A 26911-nucleotide genomic window follows, 5' to 3' on the forward strand; every position below is an offset into this window, starting at 1 on the left:
TCTTTGGACTTCAGCAAAGTTTTTGCTACTGTCACAACATCCTTCTAAACAAAATGTCCATCCACAGCTGGATAATCAAGTTGAGGTTGGGTGAGCAATTGGCCCACAGGTCAGCACAAAGGGTTGTGGTGAATGGGGTGACATCAGACTGGGACCTGTCCCTAGTGGGGTTCCACAGGGCTCCATCCTCAGTCCTGTGCTCTACAATATCTTCATTTATGACTTGAGCACAGGACTGGAAGGGATACTAAGTTTGCTAACACTAAATTGGGATGAGCTGCCAACTCTCTCAAGGGCAGAGGGGCCCTGCAGAGACACCTCAACAAATTAAAGAGGTGGGGAACCACCAACTGTATGAAGTTCAACAAGAAAGTGCTGGATTCTGCATCTGGGATGGGACAACCCTGGTTGTATGTATACACTAATAGTTCCTGCCTTGCAGAGCTTTGCCTTTCTAAAGCATTTGAGATGACTGCATACATTTGTTTTGCCATTCAGCAAGTCTCCATAGCAGGCTGGCTGCTGGCTGCTGGCAGCACCAGCCTCTGCCTCCTGAAAAAGCTGTAAAGTACTCCTCACCTGCTCTTCCAGAAGTTATCCACATTCCTCAGGTGCAGCTGAGTAGATCTGGCCATAGCTGGATCTTATTACATCATTACAATTGAGCCAGTAGATTCCTCCTATGAGCACATAAAATTTTTCTTAAAATCAAAGCAGAATTTGGAGGCACTGAATTTGTAAAATTATGTTAGTATTTAATATTAAATATGTGACCAGACAAAAACCAAAAAAGGTAGTCCTAAAATTTTTATTCAAGTGCATAAAGAGTTAAAAAAAGTATTTAAAAAAATCCATGTGGAATGAAGATCTTTGAGATTGTGAGTCTCAAGATTACACAACCAAACTGGAAATGGTGCAGGGAAATCAGGGACAGACCAGGGAGAGGTATTGCTGATTATAGAGCATGACTCAACTAGTTCCAATAAAGAAAGAAAACGTACCAAGCACCCATTATGACAGGTTCCGAGAAAGACAAAGAAAAGGAAAATACTGGAAAGCAAAGCAGCAATTCCTGTCAGAATACACACCAAGGAAGTGTATTGCATGAGAACTGTAAATGACAAACCAGTGGAGAGTGGGAGCCAGATGTGCTCACTGTAGGTATCACCAGTCACAACATAGACCAGTGTTTTTCCTGAATTGTTCACTTTCAGAATTAGAATTTTGTAGCAAACTAAGGGAGTGGACTGTTCTTTTCTCTGTTCAATTCTCCTTTGATTGGAGGCATGTCCTTTGTGAGGAATTCTGCAACCATGGTTTCCATTTCAGATTTCAGTTGAATTGCATAAATATTACAGGAAAACCAGCTGTGCCTCTAATAACAGTCTAAGATTAGTTTTCCATTAATTATCTGATATCCAGAATAAAAGTCAATGTAGTAAGTAAAAGGGTGTGCTCTGGTCTGGCTATAATTCTGATTCATACAGAAATTTCACCCATAGCCTTGAAGAAATGTTGGTCCAATTAATCTTCAAGTGGTATTTTAATTCTGTACTTATTCTCAGCAGAACAAGCAGTCAGAGAAGAGAAGTGTCTTCCAGAATACAAACAGTATTTTTTTTTTCCCATGGAAAAAAAGATATCTTAGACTGTAAAAGAGATATTTGATCTTTTCTGTTTTAAAGCTCCAAGTCCTCCAGATAGCTGGCTTGTTTAGCTCTAACACCAGTAAAATAAAAAATGCTCTCTTCATTATCCCAAATCAGGATAAGAGCTGTGTGTTTGTGCGTGCATGCTCATGCACAATTCTGGAGGATGTTGTACAAACACATGACTGTTTTATACACACACTGGGGAACATCAGTATCTTAGCTGTGTTTGTGTTGTTTGCCACCCATGCTAAAATATCAGTGGTCTCACACTGGATACAGTAGATAAACAGTTTTTAAAATTTAGTATGGGAGAAAATCCAGGAATGTGATGTCATCAACAGAGTGATGATTCTGCTGTGTTCAGGGAGGGGCAGTAAAATCATAAGTTAGACTCATTCATACTAGAGAAGGAGCTGTTGCCAGAGACGTGTTGCACTTCACTCATTTGTATCTGCTCAGAGGTGAATTTTCAGTCAAGGTATGTTTTTTCACTTCTCTTTCATAGGAAAAGCTCTTACTATTTAAATTCAGTGTGGTTTGTTGCTTCTTGGAAACCACTTATTGAATTCTTAATGTGTTTCTGGTTCAGAGATAAGAGAGCAGATATTATTACTGTTCCGGGAAAATAGAGGAGAAAAATTACTTTTGCTAACACGGTTTTGTAACTTGTTGGGTTTTGCAGAGCTATAATATTTACAGAAAAAATTCTTTATTTCAAAGTATACACTTTGATACACTATCAAAGCCACAGGGTACTTGACCTGCCATAGATACTGGCTGGTGTGCTGGAGGGTAGGGATTTCTCCTATCCAAGTCACACTTCATGTCTGTAATCTCACCACGGACACTGTTTCTTTCATCTCACTAAAATAATCAGAAAGTACAAGCAGCTAACTTTGGTTTCAGCTGAGAAATTACCTACAAAATCGTAGGGAGAAGAAAGAGTCAATTATTTCCTGTATGTAACAATGTTTTTTCTCTGTTATTATTTTGATTGTAAACTTTGTTGGGCAGGATGTGGAAGTGCATGTCTGTGTACCTTACACTGCTAATCTGTCTCATCTGTGCTGATTAAAAGGCAAAGGCTAAACCTTTGAAACTTTTACTTGTACTAGAAGAAGAAAGGTTTGGGTAACTATTAAGCAACGTTATTAATTTATTTTCAAAATCCATAGGAAAATTTTTAAAAATCAGTAACAGCTTGACTTTCAAGATATTGATGAAAACAAAGAGCTTAGTAGTGGTACTGTAATTAGAATAAAAAAAAACCCCACAAAGGTTGAAATATTTGCTATACTTTTAGCTATTCATTTTACATTATTCAGTATCCTAAGCAGCCTTTTAGTGTAATAATAGCAAATTACCATACAGCCAAAAGTGTTTAAATAGTTAGCCATTAGAATTCTTGTTTTAACATTTTGTATGTAATCTGAGAGATGCCATCTCCTAAGATAGGGGTACACTTTTATCTTAAACAGCTGTACATATTTTTCTTAGAAACTAGAGGACAGTTATCTAGGTAAAAGAAATCTCTAATTTTACATATGAGTCTCTAAGATGGAAGTATCAACATATTGAGTAATATCAGTCATATGACTTTTATCTTGTCTCTGATAATGTGCAATCATTAAGAAAAAAATTAAGAGAAGTGTCTTAGCACTCCAGGTTCATTTATAGACTTCCCAATGCATTTGTCATGTTTTCAATGTGAACAGTGAAAACATAAACAGAAGGGATAAATACACCAAAGTTAATAAAGACCTGGGAATAGCAGATCAGAGACACTTCCAGTAAATCTTTGTCAGGTTTTCCACTGGGCCCCTGAGTACATGCGAGAGCAAGATTAATTGAGTTACTCAGTGTTACCTGAACATTTTGTACCAACAGTCTAACAAAAGAACTGCCTTTCCTACTGAGTTAGAGCTTCCTGAAATAAGTATCCCATCCTTGCACAGGAAAACAACTTTAAAAATTCTTGTAGCTATTTAATATTTCGAGTATTTCTCAGGCAGAAAACAAAAGGGATTTGGGTGAATTTTAGTACGTTCATTATGAAGACCCTAAAATTTATTAAGAATGGCCAGTGTTTGATAATCTGTTTTTAATTAAAAGAAGGGTGTAAAAATCTCTTAGTCACTCAAATGCCACTGTTTTTTAAGTCACAGGAGGAAAAATAATTCATATTGCAAGTCTAGGAACACTTATCAGAAGTAGAGCTTTGCTTTCAAAACAAATTTCCTTTCAGTAACCAAATCAACTGCAAAAGCACACCTGAACCCATTAGCAGCGCTAATCAGTATAAAGTCTAAAATTAAAAAAAAAACCACAGAGAAAAATGTAGTTTGGCTAAAATGTCCACTTTTCTTTAAAATTATTCATTAACCTTTTTCTCTTGTCACTCACGGTTTTTTAAACCTCCCTCTCAAGGACTCCACACCGATGAGCTGCCCCCAACCTTATCAAAAGGCTTATCTTCCCTCTATCTCGCATTTAGCATACACCAAGATGGAAAGTTATGCCTCTGCCTGGCTGAGGCATAAAGGAACAGGGGACTTTAAAGTGAGACCCAGGCTGTCCCTTGCCAGCCTTTCCTGGGCTTTATGAGGAGTAGCTGGTGAGGAATCACAGCCTAGAGCAGCCTTGGGGTGCTGACTCACACAGGGGTGGCAGGCACATGGCTGAGCCAGCTTCTGCCCTGGCTGGGTGCTCTGAGAGGCACAGAGGGCACCCCAGACCTGTGCCAGCCCCGAGGCACAGGGGATGAGAGCAGTACTCTACATTTGGCCACTGCAGGTTGGCTTCACACAGATCAGGCTGGAACTGCTTGTGACCACCCCAGTGGTGACACCTCGTTTATTAGAAGTAAAGCTAATGAATTGGGGCTGAGGGGCTTTGATGATGGTCCAACACCCCTCTTAGGAGTTAAATACAGATACAGACCGTATAAATACGGACACAGACCAGAGCAACACAAGGAGCAAAGTTGCCCTGCTGAAAGCTCTTCAGTCTGACGATACGCAAGTCCCAAGCACACGGACATTGCAGCAAAGCTGCTGCAAAACTTCACCAAAATACTTCAGGACTTTTGATGTTCCCTGAAAGGGTGGATTTTACTTACTTTTGCTGCTGTGCTATATTTAAATCCCTTACATGTTAACTCCTCAACTTGATTCAGCAAGGTTGGGTTGGTTTGTGTGATGCCTGCAAACAAATCTGATCATGCAGGTTTGCAGATTCAGTAGCTTTGCACACTTTTTTCCAGAATAGTGATAGTATTGCAAGGACACGGTTCAGACTATGGTTAATTTGCAGAGAAGGGAGTTGTTAAAATGCAGAAATTCATTTTTCCCATTCGTTTTATCTGAGATTGCAGTTAAATACCACAAAAAAAAAAAAAAAAAAAAAAAAAAAAAGGCGAGTGATCCATCAAGAGGGCAAGGTCCTTTTAACACTAACAGGATTGAGGCATGCATGCCCAGAGGCAGAACTGGTCATAGGTGCTTTTCCTCCTGCACTGCTCCTGCCTTGGCACAAGGAATAAGCCCTTTGGGACCGCACCCAGGTGCGGGGGTGGTCTGTCCCTCTCCGTGGTGTAGGATTTCCTACCAGCTGCCTGACTGAAGGGCTGCTGCTCTGAACTGCCTGGGTGACAAAAGGACAGCAGGTCCCTGTACCCACACACATGGAGCACAGCCGTGTGGCCCTTTCCTGATGTGAAGGATACACTCCATATAGGTGGTGGGCAGGCCAACAAACTGGAAGTGCTTCATCAGGTACCTTCATAATTCAAAGCTGGGACCTGATCCTGAAACAAGCAAGTAGGACAACAGAAATATTGTAGTACTTGTTGCTAGATTTTGGCTCAGCTGTGCATGCACCTCTCATCTCATTCTGCAGCAGTCTTTCTCTATAATAAAGCATATTCTACATTCTGTATTATAATTGGATTTTGCCTAGATTGGAAGGTAATTGAGGCACAGCCTGTCCCTGTGCTTACAGGACTTTTGCACACTGGTTTTCCCTAAAGCCTCTGCCCATCAGTGTAACACAGACAGCATGGCAGTGTCTCCAGAGCTGTGCTCCTGGTCCTACCTGCTAGACAGCAGCAAACAGTTCACCAAGAAAACAACCAGATGGAGGCACAGAAAAAAGACATACAAGAAATTACACAGGCTCAATTCTCAGCTGGACTGAATGCAGTGTCCTCCAAATCAGCATCAGGAGAGTAATGACAGATTATAGAAGATAAGGTCTTATGGATATAACAGCAGAGATGAGTGACTTGCTCACTGGTAGCCTGCTGAACAAACATATCATTGACACATTCTCTTGTTCTGGCCTCAGACTCCAGAGGGAAAGGTCTGTGAAAGGCTGATTTTCCTAGCTGTGAAATTAGGAGATTACAAAAATAAGTACGCCATACCTGTTCCTTTATCTATCAGAACAGATAAACCCAGCTCTGGAACACATAATATGCTCCAAATCAAAAGCCAGCCTTTGTAACTATACAGCTTCATTCACACTGAATTCAGCCAATGAATCTTACAATCAGCCTGCTGTCATCAGGTTGTTTATTTTAACAGTCTAATCTGTCTGATACCTGAGCTCAAGGATGAATTTTTCTTTATTTCTTCAGATTGAATCATTTAACACAAACCCACCTGACACTGTTTGTACTGTGGGGAGCCCTCCCACATGCTCCTCATGCAGAATCCTGTTACACCTGTCCAAGACCAGCTCCCAGATGGATGTTCACCTTGGCATCACCTAGAAAGGTTTCCTATGCCTGGTTCTACTGGTGCTAGGAGTGCACACAATTTTCTCCCTGAGTAAACAGCAAAGGAGCAGGCAAAAGGTGTGAGGCACTGAAGGTGACCAGGAAATGTCTGCTTTGTGGAAATTCTCTCTCCTCTCTCTCTGTACACACACATATACATATATATATATATATATATATATAAAAACTCATAAACACATATTTAGAATTATTAGAATCTTGTCAGGGAAATAAAACACATTCCTTTGCATATCCATGCAGCCCTGTGCTACCCATTGCTAGGGGACAATCCTACATGGAACTTCCATAACTTTCCTCACAGATTTTTTACATTGCTCAAATCAACTATCAAATATTTTCATCAGACATTTCTGTATCTATTCAGATCAAGACACCAGGTGTATTTCTGATTTTTTTTATTTATCTATTTATTTATGTTTGCTGGGCAAAATCAGTTTTTTGCTTTTTTCTTCTTGCAGTCAATGACTAAATTTCCAAGTCATAAGGAGCTGGGACCATCCCTCATGGGCAGATAGATAAGCAAAAGCAGTTATCTGCTTCCAAGACTGTAATCTGTAGAGATTTACAGTAAATAGCAAATTTGAATAAGACAAAGAATTTACCAGAACAAGGGAACCAGTTTAAAACTTAAGAGCTTTCTCCATACCTGTTTTTTTCCTTCTCCTCTGTGAGTTTCAAGTTCATTTTCAAAATTATACTAGTGCAATCTGACTAAAGCAGACATGATGAATCAGATGTGAATGCAGCTCATGAATGGCTGGGATATCTGCCACAGAAGTTTTAACTTATATAGATTTTTTTAAAATCAGCATGTGGAGACAGATCTCATAAGACATCTTTGTGCCCTCACCTTCTGATTATGTCTTTCCTCTGGGAAACCTTTCTTTTTTTTCTTTATAATAGTCACCTTATAGCTCATAATTTCCAGTCAGCTGAGACAGCAAAAGGGACACTTCCCAGAAGTAGAAGGAAGTAGAAGTAACAAAGTGGAGTCAGTTTTGTGTAAGAGTTTCCTGCAATACTTTGGGAACCGTCTTTTTTGGAAATGTAAGAAGACAGCAATTCATTTTCTTCTACAATAGATGTAGTCTCCAAATTGGCATTTAAATCATACTACAGCTCATATGTACAGTATGAGACGTCTGGATTTTCAGTCTTCTGCTTTTTGTATCATGTATTTCCAAAGACAGGTTAAGTAGTTTCCACTGCACACTTTTCTCTGGTTTTAAAAAAGGATTCAATGGAATATACTAATAAATTTTGCCTTAGAATAAATGTACTCTGGTCAAATAACTTTAAAAAAATCAAAGAAAAGTTTGACTTTAAAAACAAGAATCAAACTATTTCAGATTTTGGGCTATTTGTAAGCTGGGTAAAATACAGATCCAAACTGTGTAAATTACCTAAATTTTCTAACATTTTAAATGAAAATCCCAGATAAAGCTCCCATAAGCCTGGAATATACCTGATTTAGGCAGAAATCGTTATTCATTCTTTGGTTTACCAAAGAATTGGTTTTGCTCTTTACCCTCTTGGGAAATTAAACCCCTCTTTTTCCCTTCTTTCCTTCCTTCAGCTTAACATTTCTTCTTCTCCATCCTTCCTTTCTTTCCAACAGTAGTGCTTCTCCTCTGTTTCTTTTAGCAGCATTATGTTCCATTCCAGACCTCACATCCATTCATTTCCCCTTCACTTGCTCCTGTCCTGACATCCTGCTATGAGCCTTTGCTGCCTGCTGCAGAAAACTGTCACACAATCCTGCACTGTGCTTTCTCTTCTACAGTGGGGGCAAAAATGATGGGTCACAAGGTCAACAGTCATGTGGCTAACTTAAATCAGAATGTTTTACAAAATTAACAAAGCTGGTCAGAAGACATTTCTGTTCCAGAGAAAAACTGGTGAAGGGTCTTGACATTTTTAACAAAAGCAAGAAAACAAACCACGGAACAAATCACACTCAGAGAATAAATCTGCCTGGGTATGGGGAGCATGATAAGGGATTTTGAAAGAGGCATCTTCCTTCTTAAGCAAGTGCCTGAGGCATAAACTGTAGTGAATCAGGCTCTGATTTTTGGGGTTTTTTTTTGGACCTATTCCACTTTGCAAAGATATTAAACTCTTAGTTGGCCAGAGAGAGCAAAAGTGGATCTGGGTCACCTGCTAAACTGCAAGCAGTCAGAACATCTTCTTTGTTCAAAAAAAGAAATTGCAACTTTAAAATATTTTCTGTTATATTACCCTAATATTTTGTGAAAAATCTTTCTTTTAAAATCAGTTTCTCCAGGAATTTTCTGTTTTAATAGTCATTTTAATAGGAAATAAAATTTCCCCTCCTCCAACACTTTAAAAACTATCTCCTACATAGCTGTAGTAATATGTGAGGTTAAGGTACCAGAAACTATGATCCAGCAACTGCAGCAGAGCAGAGAGGCAGAGCCCCTCCCTTGCCCTGCTGGCCATTCTGCTTTGGCAGCAGTCTGGAACACAACTGGCTCTCTGGACTGCAGGTGAACTTTGCTGGCTCATGTCCAGCCTCTCATCCACAGCACCCCAAGTCCTCCTTGGCAGGGCTGCTCTCCATCCCAGCTTGTGTTGATACCAGGGGTCACCCCAACCCAGGGGCAGCATCTTGCACTTGGCTTGTTGAACCTCCTGAGGTTTGTGTAGGTTCACCTCTCAAGCATCACTTCTCTCTGGGTGGAATTCCTTCCCTCTGGATGAAATCCTTTCCCTCCAGTGTGTCAGTCACCTGCACCACACAACTTGGGTCACTGGCAAACTTGCTGAGTCAATGTCTGTGTCAATGTCAAAGATATTAAATTTTATCTTTCTGTTTGCTTTGGGTACAATAGTTCTTTGAAGGAGCTGTGGCATATACTAAGGGAATCTGTCTCTCTGACTAAATTGTTACCCTGTATTTTTTTGTTGTGTCTGACATTCTGGAAGGAGCAGATAGGCCATATCTTTTTTGTGAACACCAGTGCTCAGAAACTCTAAAAGCAGAGTGAAAAACAAACTGTCTGCACCAGGTTCCAGCAGGGCTCTGTCATCTCCTGTTGCTAACAAAAAGGATAACAATAAATTAATACACAATTTAATTTCAACACTGGCAAAGCATGAAAAGGCAAAATTAAAATTGTAATCCAAACACTGACTGTTGTAAATCAGCATTGTAAATTACACTGCCTCTTGGCTACAGAAGTGTCCTGAATCTTCTAGATCTCTCAGTGTTGAAAGTCATATCCATGTTTGTACAGTTCAATCACCAAATCCCTATCAGCATCTATTTGAACACTTAAATCTAATAGAGATTGGGTGTATTCCACTAAAGAACTGTTGTCATTAGAATTCCCCTGGGTTTTCAGTAGAAAAATAGTCTCCATTTGGATTACATCTATTTTCTATCTGTTGTTACTATCAAGATAATTACAATAGAGTTTGAAGTTCACGATAATGTGAATTACACACCATTTCTAACAGGTAGATCTGGTTTTGAGCTTTTCTCTGCAATATATAAAGTATGGTGATTTCTAACAATACTATCTGAAAACTGACCTCTTTCCCTTTGCACGTACTTAATGTACTGGCAAAGTGAGGAGCAGATACACAAAAATAATATGAAATTACTGTCCCAGCTTCTCAAGAAACAACAACACAGGAGGATGTGTTTGACCTAGGAAGGACAAAGCAAAATAGCTTTCTGAAGTTTATAATTTAAGAAGTGAAGGACATTACAGACTAGGCTTCTTCTTGAGGAGGGAACTCACCTTTGCTTGCACTGCCACACTCTGATTTTAGTTTTTAAAAGAATATGAAATTTAAACCCTCAAATTCTTTTTTAAAGACAACCTGCCATTTAGACAATGAGTATCATGTCACATTTGTATTCTCTTCCATGACACAAATCAGTGATGCTAGGGACCATTCTCTGCGATGATCCACAGGAAAACTGAGTCAGGAGGTTGAAATCTGAGTTTATAGTTTAGTGTTGCTGTTGTCAGCAGTTCTAAACTAAACTAGGACCATCTTCAGAAACCCACACATTAGAGGTGCTAACCTGAACAACCTGGCTAAATTTATCTCTTCTGGATTTCACCTGTTCAAAATTAAAGCCCTAATTTCACCTAAGTATTACACAGTTATTGCTAGATACTTTCTAGCCTATTCTGTTGTCAGAGCCTGAAGTGCTGTTTAAAAACTGTGCCATTACTCAGTGAAGCCATCCATATATCCTGTGGTGAAAGGCATTAAGATACTCAAGGCATTTTACTGATTTAAAGTCCTGTGCTGAGGTCTCCTCTGCTTGCACAGAGCCATCAGCATGTGGCTCAGCAATGGGAACAGCAGTAGTGACTGAAACGTCCAGCTGCTGGCAGGCATGACTGTGTAGTTGCAAATGTGGTTTTCAGACATAATGTGATGGGTTAAAATGTCTTCTATGTTTTTGCTAGTTCCAGAGAAGTAAAATCATTAGTTACCTGTATGGTAAGAAATGAGGAAAGCAGTAGCTTTCAAAGAAATAATTATTAGACTTTGTGACAACAGCAAGTCAGCCACACATACTGTGAGCTTCTTTGGGAGCTCTTTGCTGTTGGAGACACTTGGGCTTTCCTCAAAGGCCACACCTGTGAAAGACAGTGGTGAAAATGTGAGGGAAATGCTGCATTACTGCAAATACATGACAACAGTGTAACTATTATAGTGGCTGGAGGCACTTGAGATGGCAAATCTCTTCTTTTTTCCTAAATGGCTGCCAAAATGACCTCAAGGTGCTAGAAGTAAAGTGCTTTCATGGCACACAGCCAGTTCATATGAAAGGCAAATCTCTTCATTAAATATTTAATGCTCAGAGGGACCAATACTGAAAATTACTATTAGGCCATTAGACCTTCACATTTTACATAGTCATGAGAACCTAATGCTGTTACCCAGGGAAAAGAAGTATTGCAATTGCTAAGAGAAAGGTGTGGCTAAACTGAGCTGAAGGGGTCTGGTGGGAGCAATGCATCAAAGAACAAAGCTTTAGAGAGCATTCACGTGCACATCAGTGAGGGAGCCTGCAGTGGAGGTTTGTGCACTTCTGAACAGCTCTTCTGTGCTTCCTCTACAGCAAGAACAAATAAAAGAGCATCACTAACTAATATTCTTGGGGAACTGATGTTCTTCAGGACTTACAGCCTTTTACCATTCCACCTCTGAGACTTTACTAATATCATCCACTTCTCTCTGCAGGGTATTCCTATTGTTCTCTGTAATAAAGATACTGAGCAATTTATGTCACTGTCATGGTTCATCAGTGTTCTCCTGTCTTTCATATTGTACAGGACTGTAACCAAACTAGATAAACCCCAAGACCAGTTTTGAGAACCCACACTAGGAATGGCTCATCTCCTCCAGCCCATGTCATCAGCCAGGTGAAAATTCACCTTTTTCTTTTCCAGCTTAGATGGTTTTAGCCTGGTTCTTGCAATATGTTTGAGCTATCTGGGTTTCAGGAAAGGCTGGTTTCTAAAGCAGGAAATCCTCACTTTAAGAAAGAAATATAATCTAAGTGCACAAGCCACTCTTGACAGGATCACTAGCATTTCATTTCTTTATCACTGGATGCCTTAGCTATTCACTGGGCTCAGGGTATTGTCTGCCATTTCATAGGCACATTGTTTGATACCATCAGACCTGCCATTTCACATGGTATCAGAGTCCTGCAATGGATATTAAATTGATCTCACAATGTTAGTGTGTTAAGCACTTAATTTTGTAGTGGTGGTGGGATACAGAAATCCCTTGTCTACAGCAGAGAATTTTTGTTGTGTCTGCAGAGCTCAGGGAATAGTTACAACCACCTTTGACATTGTCCCAACTTGTAAATCTACACACCACATTATAAAACTCAGGAAGTTTATAGTCTCTTATTTGTCTTTGTACTTCAGTTAATTCATGCAAGCTGTGATCATTCAGCTGTCTAGTCAGACACCATGAGTGCAGGAGTGTTAAGGGACATGCAAAATTTCTGCCCCAGGACAAGATCAGGTTTCCCAGCGGTCACTGACACCCACCAGGGAGCCTTGTGAGGCTCCTGGGACCAAGGCATGTTGCTTTCTCTGCAAGCACTGCTTTGGCTGCTTCTCTCACTGCACCAATGTGCAGTTCAATGGGGGGAGATATTATCAAGCTAGGCAGTGAACCAGCTAGGAACAGGAATAAATTATGTTAATATATGTCATCTTCTGAGCAACAAATCCAGTGCCAAACATAAACTCTGCAAATCTTAAAAATGTAAGCAAACCCCAGTGTGATCATATCTCCTGTTCGCAGGAGGCCTTCCAGCTAACAATAGAAAATACAAAACATCATTTTGAACCAAGTATGAAAATCAAATTAACAAAGCCCAAAAGATCACAAGTCAGACATGGCTACAGACCTGAAGCTCAGTGCTATGCTCAGAGCTTTCTGAAAGCAAATACTAACAACAGATTTCAAAACAGCAGTATGCAAAAGTAGACTGACCCAATATCACATACATGGGAAAACACAAAGGACTGGTAAGACTCAGTGTCAGAAACATGTCTAATGCATGCATGGGCCTGACAGGGCTCACCCTATCTCTGAAAGAGCAGACACAGCCTATCACTCTCCCAGCCCTAACCAAACTCCAGGTGTGGGCTGGATCTTACTCCATGCATGGTTCTCATGAAAATGTTCTCAAGGATGAAGTCAGGTGGATGAGTGTTCTTCATTCCTGCAGCCCTTTTGCAGTCCCACTCCTACTGCAGCTCCTAGATTTCTCACTCTCCTGACATTAACCTAAAGGCCAGTCATTGACTGAGCTCTGGACAGTGAGCACTCATTATTAACCTTACCTGTTCTCATATGGGAAATGCCAAAAGAAACAAACCAAACTATCCTGCCAGCCCTGCAGAGTGAGCTTGTGGTCAGTTTTCTCCTGTTTGAATATTTTCCTTCTCAGTTGTCAAAATATTTTGAACAAACACACTACAATACACACAAAATTGTAGATCCAGCTGTGACTTGTGTTGCATAAGATGTATGTTCTTTGTTGTTAGGATCAAAAAGTTATCATCTTGGTTCAGGGACACCAGGCTGTGGAGCAGAATCACATTAAGCCTAAGGGAGCAGGATTTGGGTGGGTCCAAGAAGATCAAAATCCTGAAGAATTAAAGAGAAGAGCAGTATTCACAAGGAGAGGGAGGAGGAGTTGTGAGGTTGACATTATAAACTTCAAAACTGATGATATTTCCAAAGATTTAAGACTCAGATTCAATATTTATTTAAGTATTTATTCTAAATGGAAATAGCTTCATAAAGATAAATACTCTCAATCAACATTATCCAATAAGCATGTGGCCTCTTGGTATACAGGCATGTGAATCACCCAATTTCCAGATTTTATTCCAAGTTAAACAGAATAGAGATTTGGAAATGTATCTTTCATCTGCCCAATGACTACAAAGAGTGGAACAAACTGGCTTATATTTGTTTAACACTTCTATTTAAGACCCTCATATACTTCATTTCTTCATAGAAATATACTGTCTTGAGAAAGATGGAGATGAGGGAAAAAATAACTCTGTGAATCAGAACAGCTTAAACTTTCTAAGCTGTTTGAACAGCAGAAGTTGAAGTGTGTGCTGGGAGGATTTAAAAGGCAGTGATACCTGTTTTCAGAGCAGTTAGTTTTGGAATTAAACTTCTTTCTCTGCTTGTGAACTACAATTATAAAAGTGGCTGAGAAGTACAGGCAGTTCTACTTCAGGGTAGTTCTACTGCTTTCACTAATCCATCACATACAAAAAGGAAGGGAAAAGCTGCACAGCATAAACATAACAGAAATCTTCAGGAAAACTAAATGCTAAACCAGGCCTATTCAGATCTATATTTAACTTAGGGAATTGTTGCTGTGATCACATCACCATGCACATGTTTAGTATGTCTCACATTTTCAGTTCTTGATGGTTCCACAGTTGCAGTCCTTTACTTTATTGATAAACCCTCTCTAATATTAGCAGAGGGTTTATTGTTTATCCTCATATTTCATTCCTTCATCCAAGCTGTGCCTTGCTATGATATGCTTCATCACAACTCTAGATCAGTGTTCAATGGATTTAACATTTCCCATTACTTATTTGCTTCTACACTTCCCTTTCCAATTTAATGGTGCTTTGTTTCTCTGCAAAAGGAATGTCCTCACTCAGTGTATCACCAACAGCCATATTTTATTGGGGTATTTTCTATGGACTGGGATCTGTGAAAGATTTCCATACAAGATGAGTTACATAACTCCAAAGAACAGCCCAGTGAGTTAATACATGCAACAAAAGTGCAACTACATCTTTATGGCAAGAGTGCTCCATCTAGTCCTAGTGTTCATCACAGACTGGATGTGCCCATGTAGCCTCCTAACAGCCTGTCTGAGAAATTTTCACAGGAGATACTGAACCCACTCACTTTCATAAAGCAATCTTAGTAAAATTACTGTTACTCATCACAATAACAACATGGCATTTATAAACATTGCAACAGGAATGGTAGGTGATCAGACCTGTTCCAGAGGGGTTGGAATTGGAAGATATTTAAGGTGCTTTACAACCCAAGACATTCTATGATTCTAGGATTTTGTTGTTGTTGTTGTTGATGGCCTTAATCCAATTGGAATTTTAATTTATTAGCACAAGAAGTGCAAATTAAGGAATTTAGGATAATGTGGGTTGGGAAGGTCTGTAGGCCAACCTCTTGCTCAAAGCTGGGTCACCTACAAGATCAAACTATGCTGCTCTGGGTTTTTCCATCTGGGTCTTTGAAATTTCTGAGGATTACAAGGCTGAAATTTAATGATTTAGTGGCTGGAGAAACTTGCAGATTCTGTGTTTTAACCTGAAACAGCCTCTAATGTTGAAAGTGTTATTTCTCACTTTAGATTAAATAGAATTCTTGTACTAAATCTGCTTTTTCAGAATGACAGCAAAATCCAGCTTTGGTAACATTTGCAATATTTTGGAGGTTATCTTAATAGAAAAGTTTCTAAAATATTGATGGCAGCAAGTCAGAGGTCAAACATGGACTGACTCAAACATCATCACTACATCTGAACTAAATCAAAACTTTATAATGAGATGAGCCCTTTCCCTTACACAAAGGTTCTGTTATCAGGACAGTTCTTTTCTCTGAACCAGTTCATATTTTCCTCCTCCTTCAGTTTTCACCACAGTCCAGCCATGCTGTTCTTCTCCATTTCAGTTATAATTATTGTACACATTTTTGTCAGAGTCATCACAGACTGGGTTTTATAAAGAGTACTGAAAAAAATAGCATACCAGGTTTCTAAAGCTGAAAAGTATAGGGTTTGTTTAGGAAATTATAACCCTAGAGAGCTTAAAGTAAAATATTCAAGATTTCCACTTGGAAAAATTATGCTATGCAAAGTGCTTTGCATAAAAGTTATAAAAAATATGTTATGCATTGCACTTGATTAGACTTTGCTCTCTCCACATCTTTCTTTAGATAGAATTGGCTTCATCTCCCACACAGGGAGAAAAATGAGTAGCCTCTTCTCACCTTAGTTTCATTGTTATTAAAATAACTAACAGAACAGCTTTTCCCTCCCCCCCCTCCCCCCCCCCCCAATTTTTCCTGATATAGTTGATGTAGATATCTTTTATGGCAATTCCAGAGCAACAGTTTCTTTCCATTGTGTGCTTCAAGCTTACACAACAATAAATATCTAAAAATTAGACTTTTAAGAAGTACCTCCTCTGTATATTTTCTTTACAGAAAAGATGTAAACAAATGTTTCTTTACTGTCAAACTGTGGGCCTGATTTGTGTTTAAAAGAATTTTTTCTTTTGCAAGGTTACTTTTTCCCAGGCAAGTTGCTGAATCTGGTTCAACATGAAGCTTCATGAACTGCAAGGCCAGCCATAAAACAAAAGGGACAGTGAAGAGTGAATGAAAAGCAGGAAACCTTTAAGTTAACACTGCCCAGAAAGTGTCCACTGATCTACAACCTCAAATGTAGTAAAGCCCATTAGAGATTCATTATACAAAGATTGGAAATTAAAAATTAATGTTGCGGGATCCGTAAAAGCAGAACATTTTAGGAATGTTTCCCAAGCTTCCTCTACCTCTCCAAAATAACTAATGCCTCCACAGTAACACAGAATTAAAAGGAAATTCAGAGAATATTTCAGAACATGTTTCAGAGATGCCACAAGAGTGATGTAATTTTACCTTCCAATATTCGTCCATCTAAAGATATAAACCCAACCCATGCTGAAGCCAAAGAGAGGGTTGTGAGCAGTCCCACTGGGCTTGGATTAACCCTGTGAACTTGGGAAAGATGACCAAGATGATTTTTTCAGGAGTAAAAGTTGCAAGAAGACCAGGTTGAAATAGAAGCTTTGAAAATAAACTTTATGGAGAAGGTATAGAATTTATAAACAAGATGGTTTGCCTGTATTTTTGTTGATACTAGATTCTGAATGTAGGAGTCCACTACTGAAGCTCAATCTTCCAGCACACCTTTGGCTTCTTGCTGAGCAAAGTCTCAGCTTATGCCATCCCATCATGTGTGCTTCAGGACTGCTAGACCTGCTGGAATGGTTGAGGGAGAAATTAGGCATTGAGATTGTTTTGTTATTTTGCTAAACAAAAATACTAGTCTTCTTCACAATGGACATTGTCCTGGAACCAAATCCTCCAAAGCTGTTAAAATTAAACTTCTCTCTCCTTGACCAGCAAATACCTGTCTGATGGTCACAAATGAGGCAGTTTAGGGGACATCACCACAGCATCCTAACAACTTGCTGAGTCTGTCAGGTTTACACTCCAGGCTCCTGAGGGCAGCAGTACTTTCACAGTCAGCAGGACTTCCAGGCTTCCTTGCACAGACCACAGAGTAGAAGACCTCCCTTACCTACAGCAGCTTTTAAACTCCTGCTATTTCCCATTTCAGTCACAGCAGATCTGTCAGGCAAATACCCTTTTCCTCTCATGGCTCTGGCAGCTCCTGTGTTACATTTACTGTAGCTTTTATGCTGGCATGAAGAAGCAAGGCTGCCTGGCAAATAGGCACCACCAAGGTGTAGAAGAATAGTTTGTAAAGGATAATGTAGAAGGAAATTTTCCTCGATGAATTACAGCTGTATCAATTACTGGGAAGTGGAAACTGCCTTGCCTGCCAATGGGCATGGGGGCTATAAAAGAGTGGGTCAACTGGGCAAGAGTTAGTTGGAGTTTGGGACCCTGAGTTTGGTGCAGTTTGGGATGGAGGCTGCTGGCTGTGCTGTGAGGAGGAAGGGATGTGTGGTTGTGCAAGGGATGGACAAGGTAAGAAGATGCTGTGTGAGGAACAGACAGGGTTGGGCAGCTTGGGGTTTAGCCAGTCATGCAAAAGGAAGAAGGAAATTTGCAGAGAAGGAGTCAGTGCTGTGTGGAGCTGCCTGTGAGGAAAAGAGTCAGTGCTGTGTAAAGATGCCTTAGAGAAGGCATGAAAAGCTTTTAATAAAGGATTGGTGATGATGATAGTTGTGCCCATCTTGACATAATTACTACACAGGAGACATGTGGCTGCCCAAGGTGGGCTCAGAGATGTTAAGGTGGACTAATTCACACAAAAAATACAGTGTCAAAGCAGGTGGGGCTCTGCAGAGAAATAGTCAGAGGAGAGGCTGAGGCAGCCCTTGATATTTCTTTCTGTGGCTAACATATCTTCTAAAATACCACCATGTCAGATGCCAGCCAGTTTGCAACTACCCATTCAAACCCATATTTTTGCTCCCAGCTTTTTCTCTCCTCTGTGCCACTGACCCCCAGCTGTATGTGAAGCTCTATAAATGTATGGCAAGCCAGATCTGTGTATTTGAAAACCTTTTTGGCCACTAACAGCACTTAAAGCAAACCAGATAGTTGTAAAATTCAACTAAGGATGCTACTGTTTGGATGTAGCATGTCTACCCTTCACATGGTCTTGCTAAGGAATCCCTGAAATAAATGTAAAATAAGGCTGCTTTCTAGGCAACTTTCATCATGGCTAATCATCCATCAAAGAAATTCCTCATTTAGAGAAGACTGGTGGGGCCTTGAGCCCACTCTATGCTTTGTCCTTGCAAATTAGACTGTATAGGAAAACATCAGACCTGTGTATCTATGCTTTTTAATATTCTCCTTTGCTCCAACAAAGAGCATTATAGCAGTTGCCATCATAACAGCATTTACCTTTTCTAGGCTCCACCTCTTGTCTCTGAGGATGGAATTAGCAATGTTAATATTATGACAACCTCAGAATATTCTAATTGCAAATTCCACACGTTGTTTCTGCAAAACATGTAATTGGCCAAGTCACAACAGCTGTAAAATACACATTACAAATTCTCTTACTCCCACAGAGTAGATCACTGCAAGTAACATTAAAATGACCTAAACATGTATTACACATTTCAGAACTTTTCCTTATATAAGACATGACTAAGACCATCATGAGACAATTATTTATTCACTGTATGAAAATGTTTACAATAGTACAAAAGAAGATTAACACCAGCAGCAGTACTAATAGTCAGAGCTGAGTAGCTGTAGGGCTTCATCCAGACTCAAAAGAGATGTGAAAAACATTCACCTGAAGCAGCATGTCCAATCTGCAGAGTAAAGCTGTGCCAGAGTTTGCATTAACCCAGTAGCAGCATTAACTGAGCTGTGACCTTTTTCCCTCTATCCTTCCATTCCTTAGCTCATATCTCTTGATCCTTAGAGGGCTTTTTGATCCAATTCAACATATTCCCCTCCTTTTCTTTCAAGAGCTTCCATAGGCCCCAGCATGTATTGCTGTAACATGGAGATTTCCCTCCACATTCTAGGATTAACCACTCTGTTGGACTGTAGGTGTTATCCTTGGCTTGCTGATTAACTCTTGCTGTTTTCTGGCATGCTTCCCCCAGTGCCATACGTGTGGGTCACTCCTTGAGCAGCAGGACATCCCATAAGTTTGGCAGGTGACACCAGGGTGCCCTGGTGACTGCCCAGCCCTCAGAGTCTCAGGCTATGGCACAGGTCACCACCACCCTTTTGGAGTCCTTTTCCACCTGCTTGTAATGACAACCCAACAGTTGATTAACCCCTTCTTCACACTCCCTCTGCAAGGGTTTGTTGTTTGCAGCATTGGCAGGATCTTGCCAACACCCAAAATATCCCCCATGAGCCAACCCCAAAGCCTTCCTGCCTTGGTGAGAGCAGTGTCTGCAAGAGGCACAGGGCTGGCTGCCACCAGCACTGTCCAGGCCATGACTACCCTGAAACCCTCCATACTTTGTTCCCAATGCTATTAAAAAAAATACTCCAGAACAGCATGAGATAATGACTGACAGTGGGTTTTATAGGCTGTCAAGGAGGAGGTGACTCACAACAGGATTTGAACTCCATCAGGTTCAAATTCAGCCCCCACAGGGGGCCCTCAGAATCAGTAGTAATAGATTATCTCAGTTGGGCAGTATTTCAATCAAATATGCACATAAAATCTTATTTAAAGTCTCTGCTGAGATATTAGGCTTGTTGTGCATTGCACAGAAAGTATTTGTAGAAAATGTGTGAAAGGATCATGTGTGTTTTCATCAAAATATGACAAGAAAACAGCAAATCACTGCCATCACTGCCTTCTATAAGCTGTGGCTTTGTCAATCATAATCCATTCAGCAATCATATATTTTAAATGAGTCTCCTGTGTGGCATAGAATAGCATCAAGCAGATCATTTCAACCCTAAACATTTAGGTTTGTAAATCGATAATTAGTACATTTTCCTTGTTCACACCCACATTTTTAGCAATTCATTATGGAAGGACTGGAGCTCAGGATGAAGGAGGCAGGTTGCCAGAAGCCCCATGTGATGGAATTGGTGACATCCTAACTAGTCCCTGCACACTGTTCCTTGACCAAAGTTATACGATATAACTAATTTATTTTAAAGTATTCTAGGTCTTTCCCTTCTAAAACCAAAATCTGAAAGAGATTAATTGCAGAGAAAATACAGACAAATCAATATGCAGTTTTGGAGCTGCTATTTACTGTAAATTGAGTTAATGAGGGAAAATCAGAAAAAGTCAACATGGCCTTTATGACCACTCTCTGAATTACTAATGCTCATCTTATTAAATAGGTACTTACATCCATCCTCAAAGTGTAAAATAATGCACTTGCAATTTACTTTTTTCTGCTGGTTCACTGCCTACCAGCAGAGGAAACAGTTTCTGATAATTGCATCAGACAACAGAACTTCTCTATTCTCAGATGATCTCGTGTTGGCCATCCATTAGTATATCACTTCTGTGTTTTACAGTGAAAAGTGCCAGCACAGAAAGGAAGGGAGACTTGAAACTGCTGTTTGCATTTTGTTAGTGGCAGCTCTCACATCCACACAAGCTGGACTTTGAGATATTCAAGTGCTGCAGTGTTTTATTAACACAAAGTACATAAAATATGACCATCATTTTTCATCAATTCTGCAACCAGTAGCCAAATTTCTGTATGAATATTAAGCACTTACCAGCCAACAATTCCAGCAACCAGAAAACAAGTGAGAACCCTCACCCTTTCAGGAATTGCAAGTGTCCCTTTTCACTGCCAAGTTAACAATTGAATAGGACAAATGTCTTAATTAAAAATATATTTGAAAAGCTCCAGTCAAATGATAATATAAACAGTGGTTATTATAAAGACCTGAAAAAGATTAATACTATTTCTGTCAATCATTTTAGAGAATCATATGTACAGGGAAGCTTATCTTGCATTTGAATAATATCTCAGCATTTATTATCCAAGAACACAGAACAAGAAAACACAGTTAAGCTTTTTTCAGTAGTGAATGATGCTGCACACTCAACTTCTGTTTGGTTCTTGTAACATTTAAGTACACATCTGACATTTCTGCCCATAAATAGCTCTCTGTATGATCCCAGGCTGTTCTGGTCTGTAGAATGTTTACAGTGTTCTGGTTTTCAGACTGTGCTCTTGCACCCAAGCTGGCTGACTGCAGACAGATCCTGGCTGGCCAGAATGGCCATTGTCTCTACCAAATTGCCAACCCACCCTCTGAGCACCTCTTAAAACTGAGCTCCCTCATGAAGATTCTACCATTTTTCTCTTCTGTGACTTGGTTGCAGAAAGAGACTGCAACAGAGACAGAAACACACAGACAATTTCCATGAGAAGCTGAAAAAGGCAACTGCTGGCAAGCACTGATCCCTCAGTGTTCTCAATGCAAACTACAGCTGCAAACTAAATGTCTTGTACAGTCATAACATTTGAGAAAATATATGCTGTTCTTTGGGGAGGAAGCACCACTGAATTCCACTCAATTCTTGCTCTACAGGGGAGGGTGTAAAATGTTGCAGGATGTGACACAGAACTAGCAGCTTTGCCATGACCCACCTGAGACACAAGGTACACCTGTCCTTTAGGAGAACATGGATAATGAAAGAAAAAGACAAGAAGACAAACTAATGATGAACATCCTCAAAGAATTAACACACTTTCTGCAGATCAGTTCTAGTGAACAAAGGCTTCTAAATGTTCTCTTCAATTAACCCATTCATAACAGTATCTGTTGTTGCTACATCCCCTCTGTTTTACTTGCCTAAAATTGCAATGCAGTCCATAAATAATATATGCTGTCCATAGCAATGCAGTCTGTAAAACATTCCACAGACACACCCAGTGTCTATGAGAAGAAACCCAGGGAACTGTAAGCCTGTCCAAAAGCTATGCTTCTACGACATGAGGAAAAGCAAAAGACAGCTTTCCTTATTGTGTCTTTTGCAGCAATGAGCTAGATGTAGCAATCTTATGTCACCTATTTTTGTCTTCACAGAAATGGTTTCCATCACAACTGAAAATGATACACAGCTGTACAACATGACCACCCAGGAGCTCACAGTCACTCCAGAATATTTCCACAATAATTCAGGGCACCAGATAGGTCAAAATGGATGTGTTAGTGAAGATGTATGGAAATGGATACAGGATTTTCAGCCTGGATTTCTCTGGTTTATATTTGTTCTGGGATCAATAGAAAATTCCTTTGTGCTCACTGTCCTGTGTTTCCACAAGAGCAGCTGCACAGTGGCTGAAATTTACCTAGCAAACATGGCATTTGCTGACCTAATGTTGGTCTGTACTTTACCTTTCTGGGCCATTAATATTTCCAATGATTTTCATTGGCCTTTTGGCCTGTTTCTCTGTAAAGCTGTCAATATTATGAGTTACATGAACTTGTATTCCAGCGTTTATTTCCTGACACTAGTGAGCATTGACCGCTACCTGGCCCTGGTGAAAACCATGTCCCTTGGACGGATGAGACGAACCGTCTGTGCCAAATGGAATTGTTTTGTAATTTGGACATGTGCACTGCTCCTGTGCTCACCTACAATGGTGTTCCGAAATTTGCGTTCTTTTGAAGAGCTCAACATCACAGCCTGTGTTCTTCTTTACCCAGACAGCTACTGGGAGCCCACAAACAACAGCTTGCTGAATATTGTGGGGTTCGTGATCCCGTTCTGTGTAATTACCTATTGCACTGTGCAAATCATCAAAGCCTTACGAAGCAGTGAGCTACGAAACATGAAGGTAGTCCAGACAGAGAGGAGAGCCACCATGCTGGTCCTTGCTGTGCTCCTGCTGTTCATCATCTGCTGGCTTCCATTCCAGATCACCACTTTCATCGACACAATCCGTTACTTCTCACCCACTCTCAAGTGCCTGGAAGACATCAATGACATTCTGACCCAGATAGCCACATACTGTTCCTTTAGCAACAGCTGCCTGAACCCAGTCTTGTATGTGATTGTTGGGAAAAACTTCCAGAAGAAGGCTGTGGAATTCTACAAGGACTTGTTCACAAAGAGGTGCAGAAAATTACAGCCTGCGCAGATGGAAAACTCCCTGGACACTTTAAGAACTTCCATTTCAAGCGAATACCCAAGGAAAAAGTCAGTTATGTCATTATCCCAATAGCATAATTTTAGGAAATCCTTAAAGGAAGAAAGCCTTCTAACAGATCAGTCTCCATATCTGTCTGCTACAAGTCCACAGAATAAACACGTGCGTTCCTTACATGAGTGAAAACAATGGTTTCATCTTAATGGAAATTCCATAGAGACCTGGTTCTAATGTTATTGGATGTTTTTCATTATTGTTTTTCATGAATCCCATTTTGTAGCTTACTTTCATTTTCGTGGCTGAACAACACCAGGAATGTTTTTCTAAGGTTTTTCTGAACAGAGCCCCAGTACAAAAATTATTGTCAAAACTGTACAGCTACATATGGTAACCATAATAGTGTGTTAGATAAGATTTTTGATGTGGGAGGGGCTTGTATGTGAGTAAGTTCTGTTAAGTGAATTCTGTAAGATGCGTTTTTAGATGTTTCCATCTTTTGGGGTTTTAATTTCTCTCTTCAGTCATTTGAAACTATCTGATTCTTTCATTGGCAAGCAGTGCCTTTTTGTAACTGCTCCTGGTCAGTTACAGATTTACATGAGCAAGTATGAAAAGTGGCTGAAAAAAGGTAAAGCAGTAGTGGAAGGGAACCTGCACCCACCTGCCTGAAGTTAGCTGAGTTTTCTCTGTAGAAGAAGATTCCTTACCCCTTCTACCTTGGAGTGAAAGCATTCACTTACTCCTTTTGAGTGACTGAATGTTATTTATATTCATGCTTACACTTCAGCTCAGAGACTCGGGTTTTTAGTATTCACAGAGCAAAATTAATATTATTCAATAGATATTTAAAACCTCAGCAGAACTGGTATAATCTCACAAACAGAAGAAACTCTTGAAAGCTTAGAGAATTCAAGAATGGCCTTTTCAGATTCTAGTAATACCTACATTTTATTTGTAGAACTAATCTGTGAGATTTTAATACAAGATAACTTTTCCCCAATTGTCTATATTTTTGAACTAAGTTGATTATATGCCTTAAGAAACTCATAGTGTACTGAATTGTCTGTATGCACTTTAACCTCTAGGAACCTTGATCAAAACTGAGTGGAAGGTGACCTAAGAAAGCTAAGAGTCTTTGTTCTTTTCAAGGCACTTAAGGTTACAGCTTTTAAAGCTACCAAGGGAAATGGAGTTTGGTGACATGAGTAACCTCAGATGACAGCTACATGGTCTTTATCCGTCAGAGCTTGAATAGAGCAATAAAGTTCATTTAAGGTGGGAAATTTGTGTTAAACCTTCAAAAAACTAAGCTGAAAAATAGAAGTGTGGAGATGCGATTTAAAGACTATGGGATTTAGATCACTGTATATAATTTATAGGCAATTTCCATGTTTTTTTTTATAATCCAGTATACTCCTATGTCATAAATACTTCTATTGCCTATCCTTTTAATTGTCTGAAGCAACAGGGACAACTATGATGAAACACTGCAAGACTTTTTGTTATATTCAGTGTTATACTGTCTCATCCATAAGCAACCCTTACACAAAAGGAACTCCTTACAGAGGTTATCGAGGCAACAGAAGTTATTTCTGAGTATTTGGTACTGAGAAGTAAAATATAAAAATGTTACTATGTTAATATCACATTAATTTAAATTATGTAAATATATGGGCACTTTTTTTTTGCTATCAAGTGAGCATGTACAAAATAAAATAAAGTACTTTGAGAAATGTGATTTCCTGGCATTTTCTTCTCTAGCCTGTATCCTGTTACTAAGGAATGATTTGCCAGAAGCACAACTGTTCCAGATGCTTACCTCACTTCCCATTACACCAGAGGAAAGTGAGCTGAAACAAGAGAATTTTAGCTACTTTGAGCTCTTTCTTTTCAAGGCCCATTTCTAGTGCTGCTGACCACTCTGGAGCCTTTGGAAGTTTCAATCAGGATTAAGGCAGCTAAGGGTACTGAAATATTTTTGGTAGCTTTTCTCTGCCTGCTGATAGCTCAAGGTTCTATGCAGACACCAGCAACAATGGAAAGCCCCTGCAGCAGCTTCTGCACATCAGAGAACAGAGAGTATCAGCTCAGAGGCTGTTCAATTCCCATTTTACTGACTCTGCAGTGTGATGAAACGTTTGTGGTATTCACATGCACCATTTATACACGCAACAAAAAAACCCCCAAGAAATAAAGTGCAACATCCAAGCTACATCTGACCTACTGACAATTTACAGTCACACTTGGCTCTGTTCTGTTCTTAGAGAAACATGACAAAATATGAGAAGGATTTTTGGTAAAATGATATCAGACCTCATCCTGAGAATTTCAGAGCTGAAGATGCAAAAGAGTAATCATATCTTTTTATTCTTCTTTATCTTGCCCCCCTCTTACCTCTGCTCTCATCTTCTCTTTTACTGAGCTTGCCACAGCTGTTATAAAGAATTTGGCCAAGCAAAGAGCTGACTCCCTATTCAGCCTGGCAGAGGTGGGGCCATGACCAGGGGCATGGCAAGGACATCAACAGCCAGATGATAATTCTGACCATCAGTGTTTACAGGCAGGAATCATTCTCATTTCTCCACTCTCTTTTTTAAAGTGGATTATTGGCTTCACTTGAAAAATTGAGAGTTTAAAAGCTGCCACAAACCCTCTGGTACTCGCTGCAGACAGGAGAAGTTTGCTCTTTTTAGACAAGGTTTCAGTGGAGGAGTTAAGATCTTGATTCAGGTCTCCCAAATCCCTAAGGAGCCTTTAGCCATTAAATTATCTTTCCATTCCATTCTTCCATCTGTACGTTGCTGGTTTTTCAATCCACATTGGCTCCTTCATATTCTGCTCTTTTAAGCTCTGCAAACTGTAGTCAGTAGGGCTTGATTATCATCACACTGGTGGTACCAGGATCATTCTTTGGGAATTGTAAATAACTGCACCAGAGTTTAAGCTCTCCTTAACAATTTCTATAGTATATGTGATGAAATCCAACTAAGCTGAACAAAGAGTTTTACAGCAAAAGGTAATATTAAAAACCTTTCCTGCTGTTTCAGAACAAATGATATAGTAGATAATTAAGCTGATTTGCCAAACATTTCAATAAATAAAATGAAATCATTAAAACATACTGATCCAAAAATATATTTTTGTCCCAATCATTAAAGGCTCCAGCAACCTTAAAAGGAAGATTTTTAATGGCTGAACTGTTGGACCAAGAGCCAAAACTTTGGAGACCTTTGGGATTTTTGACATTTGTCTACCTTGTAATGTGTGTGATAATTAAGCAAAGAGTCTGACCTCTAAGTTCATCAACATGTTTGTTTAATCATTCTGATCAGAGAGTCTAAGCATTTGTAAACTCTTATGCAGCTCTAGAAAGTGTTTATTTTGTGCAGGAAAGTGTGCCTAGACAGTGTTACTGAAGATCATTCAAGCTTAAAACAAACCAACTTGCTGTGAGTATCCTGAGCTGAAGATGCCAATAGACAGACAGGTTTTTTATGGTAAAAAACCTTAACTATTGACTC

General features: G+C 39.6%; 1 protein-coding gene across 1 annotated transcript; it reads left to right on the forward strand.

The window, feature by feature from the left end:
• The first annotated feature begins 1881 nt into the window (after nt 1-1881).
• On the forward strand, nt 1882-23703 carry BDKRB2 (bradykinin receptor B2). Its single transcript, XM_079309576.1, has 2 exons — nt 1882-2130; nt 22324-23703. Exon 2 carries the CDS (start codon nt 22326-22328, stop codon nt 23463-23465), a length of 1140 nt encoding a protein of 379 aa, XP_079165702.1. The 5' UTR covers nt 1882-2130; nt 22324-22325; the 3' UTR covers nt 23466-23703.
• The last annotated feature ends 3208 nt before the right edge of the window (nt 23704-26911 follow it).

This window comes from Erithacus rubecula (genome assembly GCF_903797595.1).
Source record: "Erithacus rubecula genome assembly, chromosome: 6".
NCBI classification, from domain to species: Eukaryota; Metazoa; Chordata; class Aves; order Passeriformes; family Muscicapidae; genus Erithacus; species Erithacus rubecula.

What these genes read in the sequence shown, in the direction of transcription:
- BDKRB2 (XM_079309576.1), top strand. Translation starts at nt 22,326, where the DNA reads ATGGTTTCCATCACAACTGAAAATGATACACAGCTGTACAACATGACC.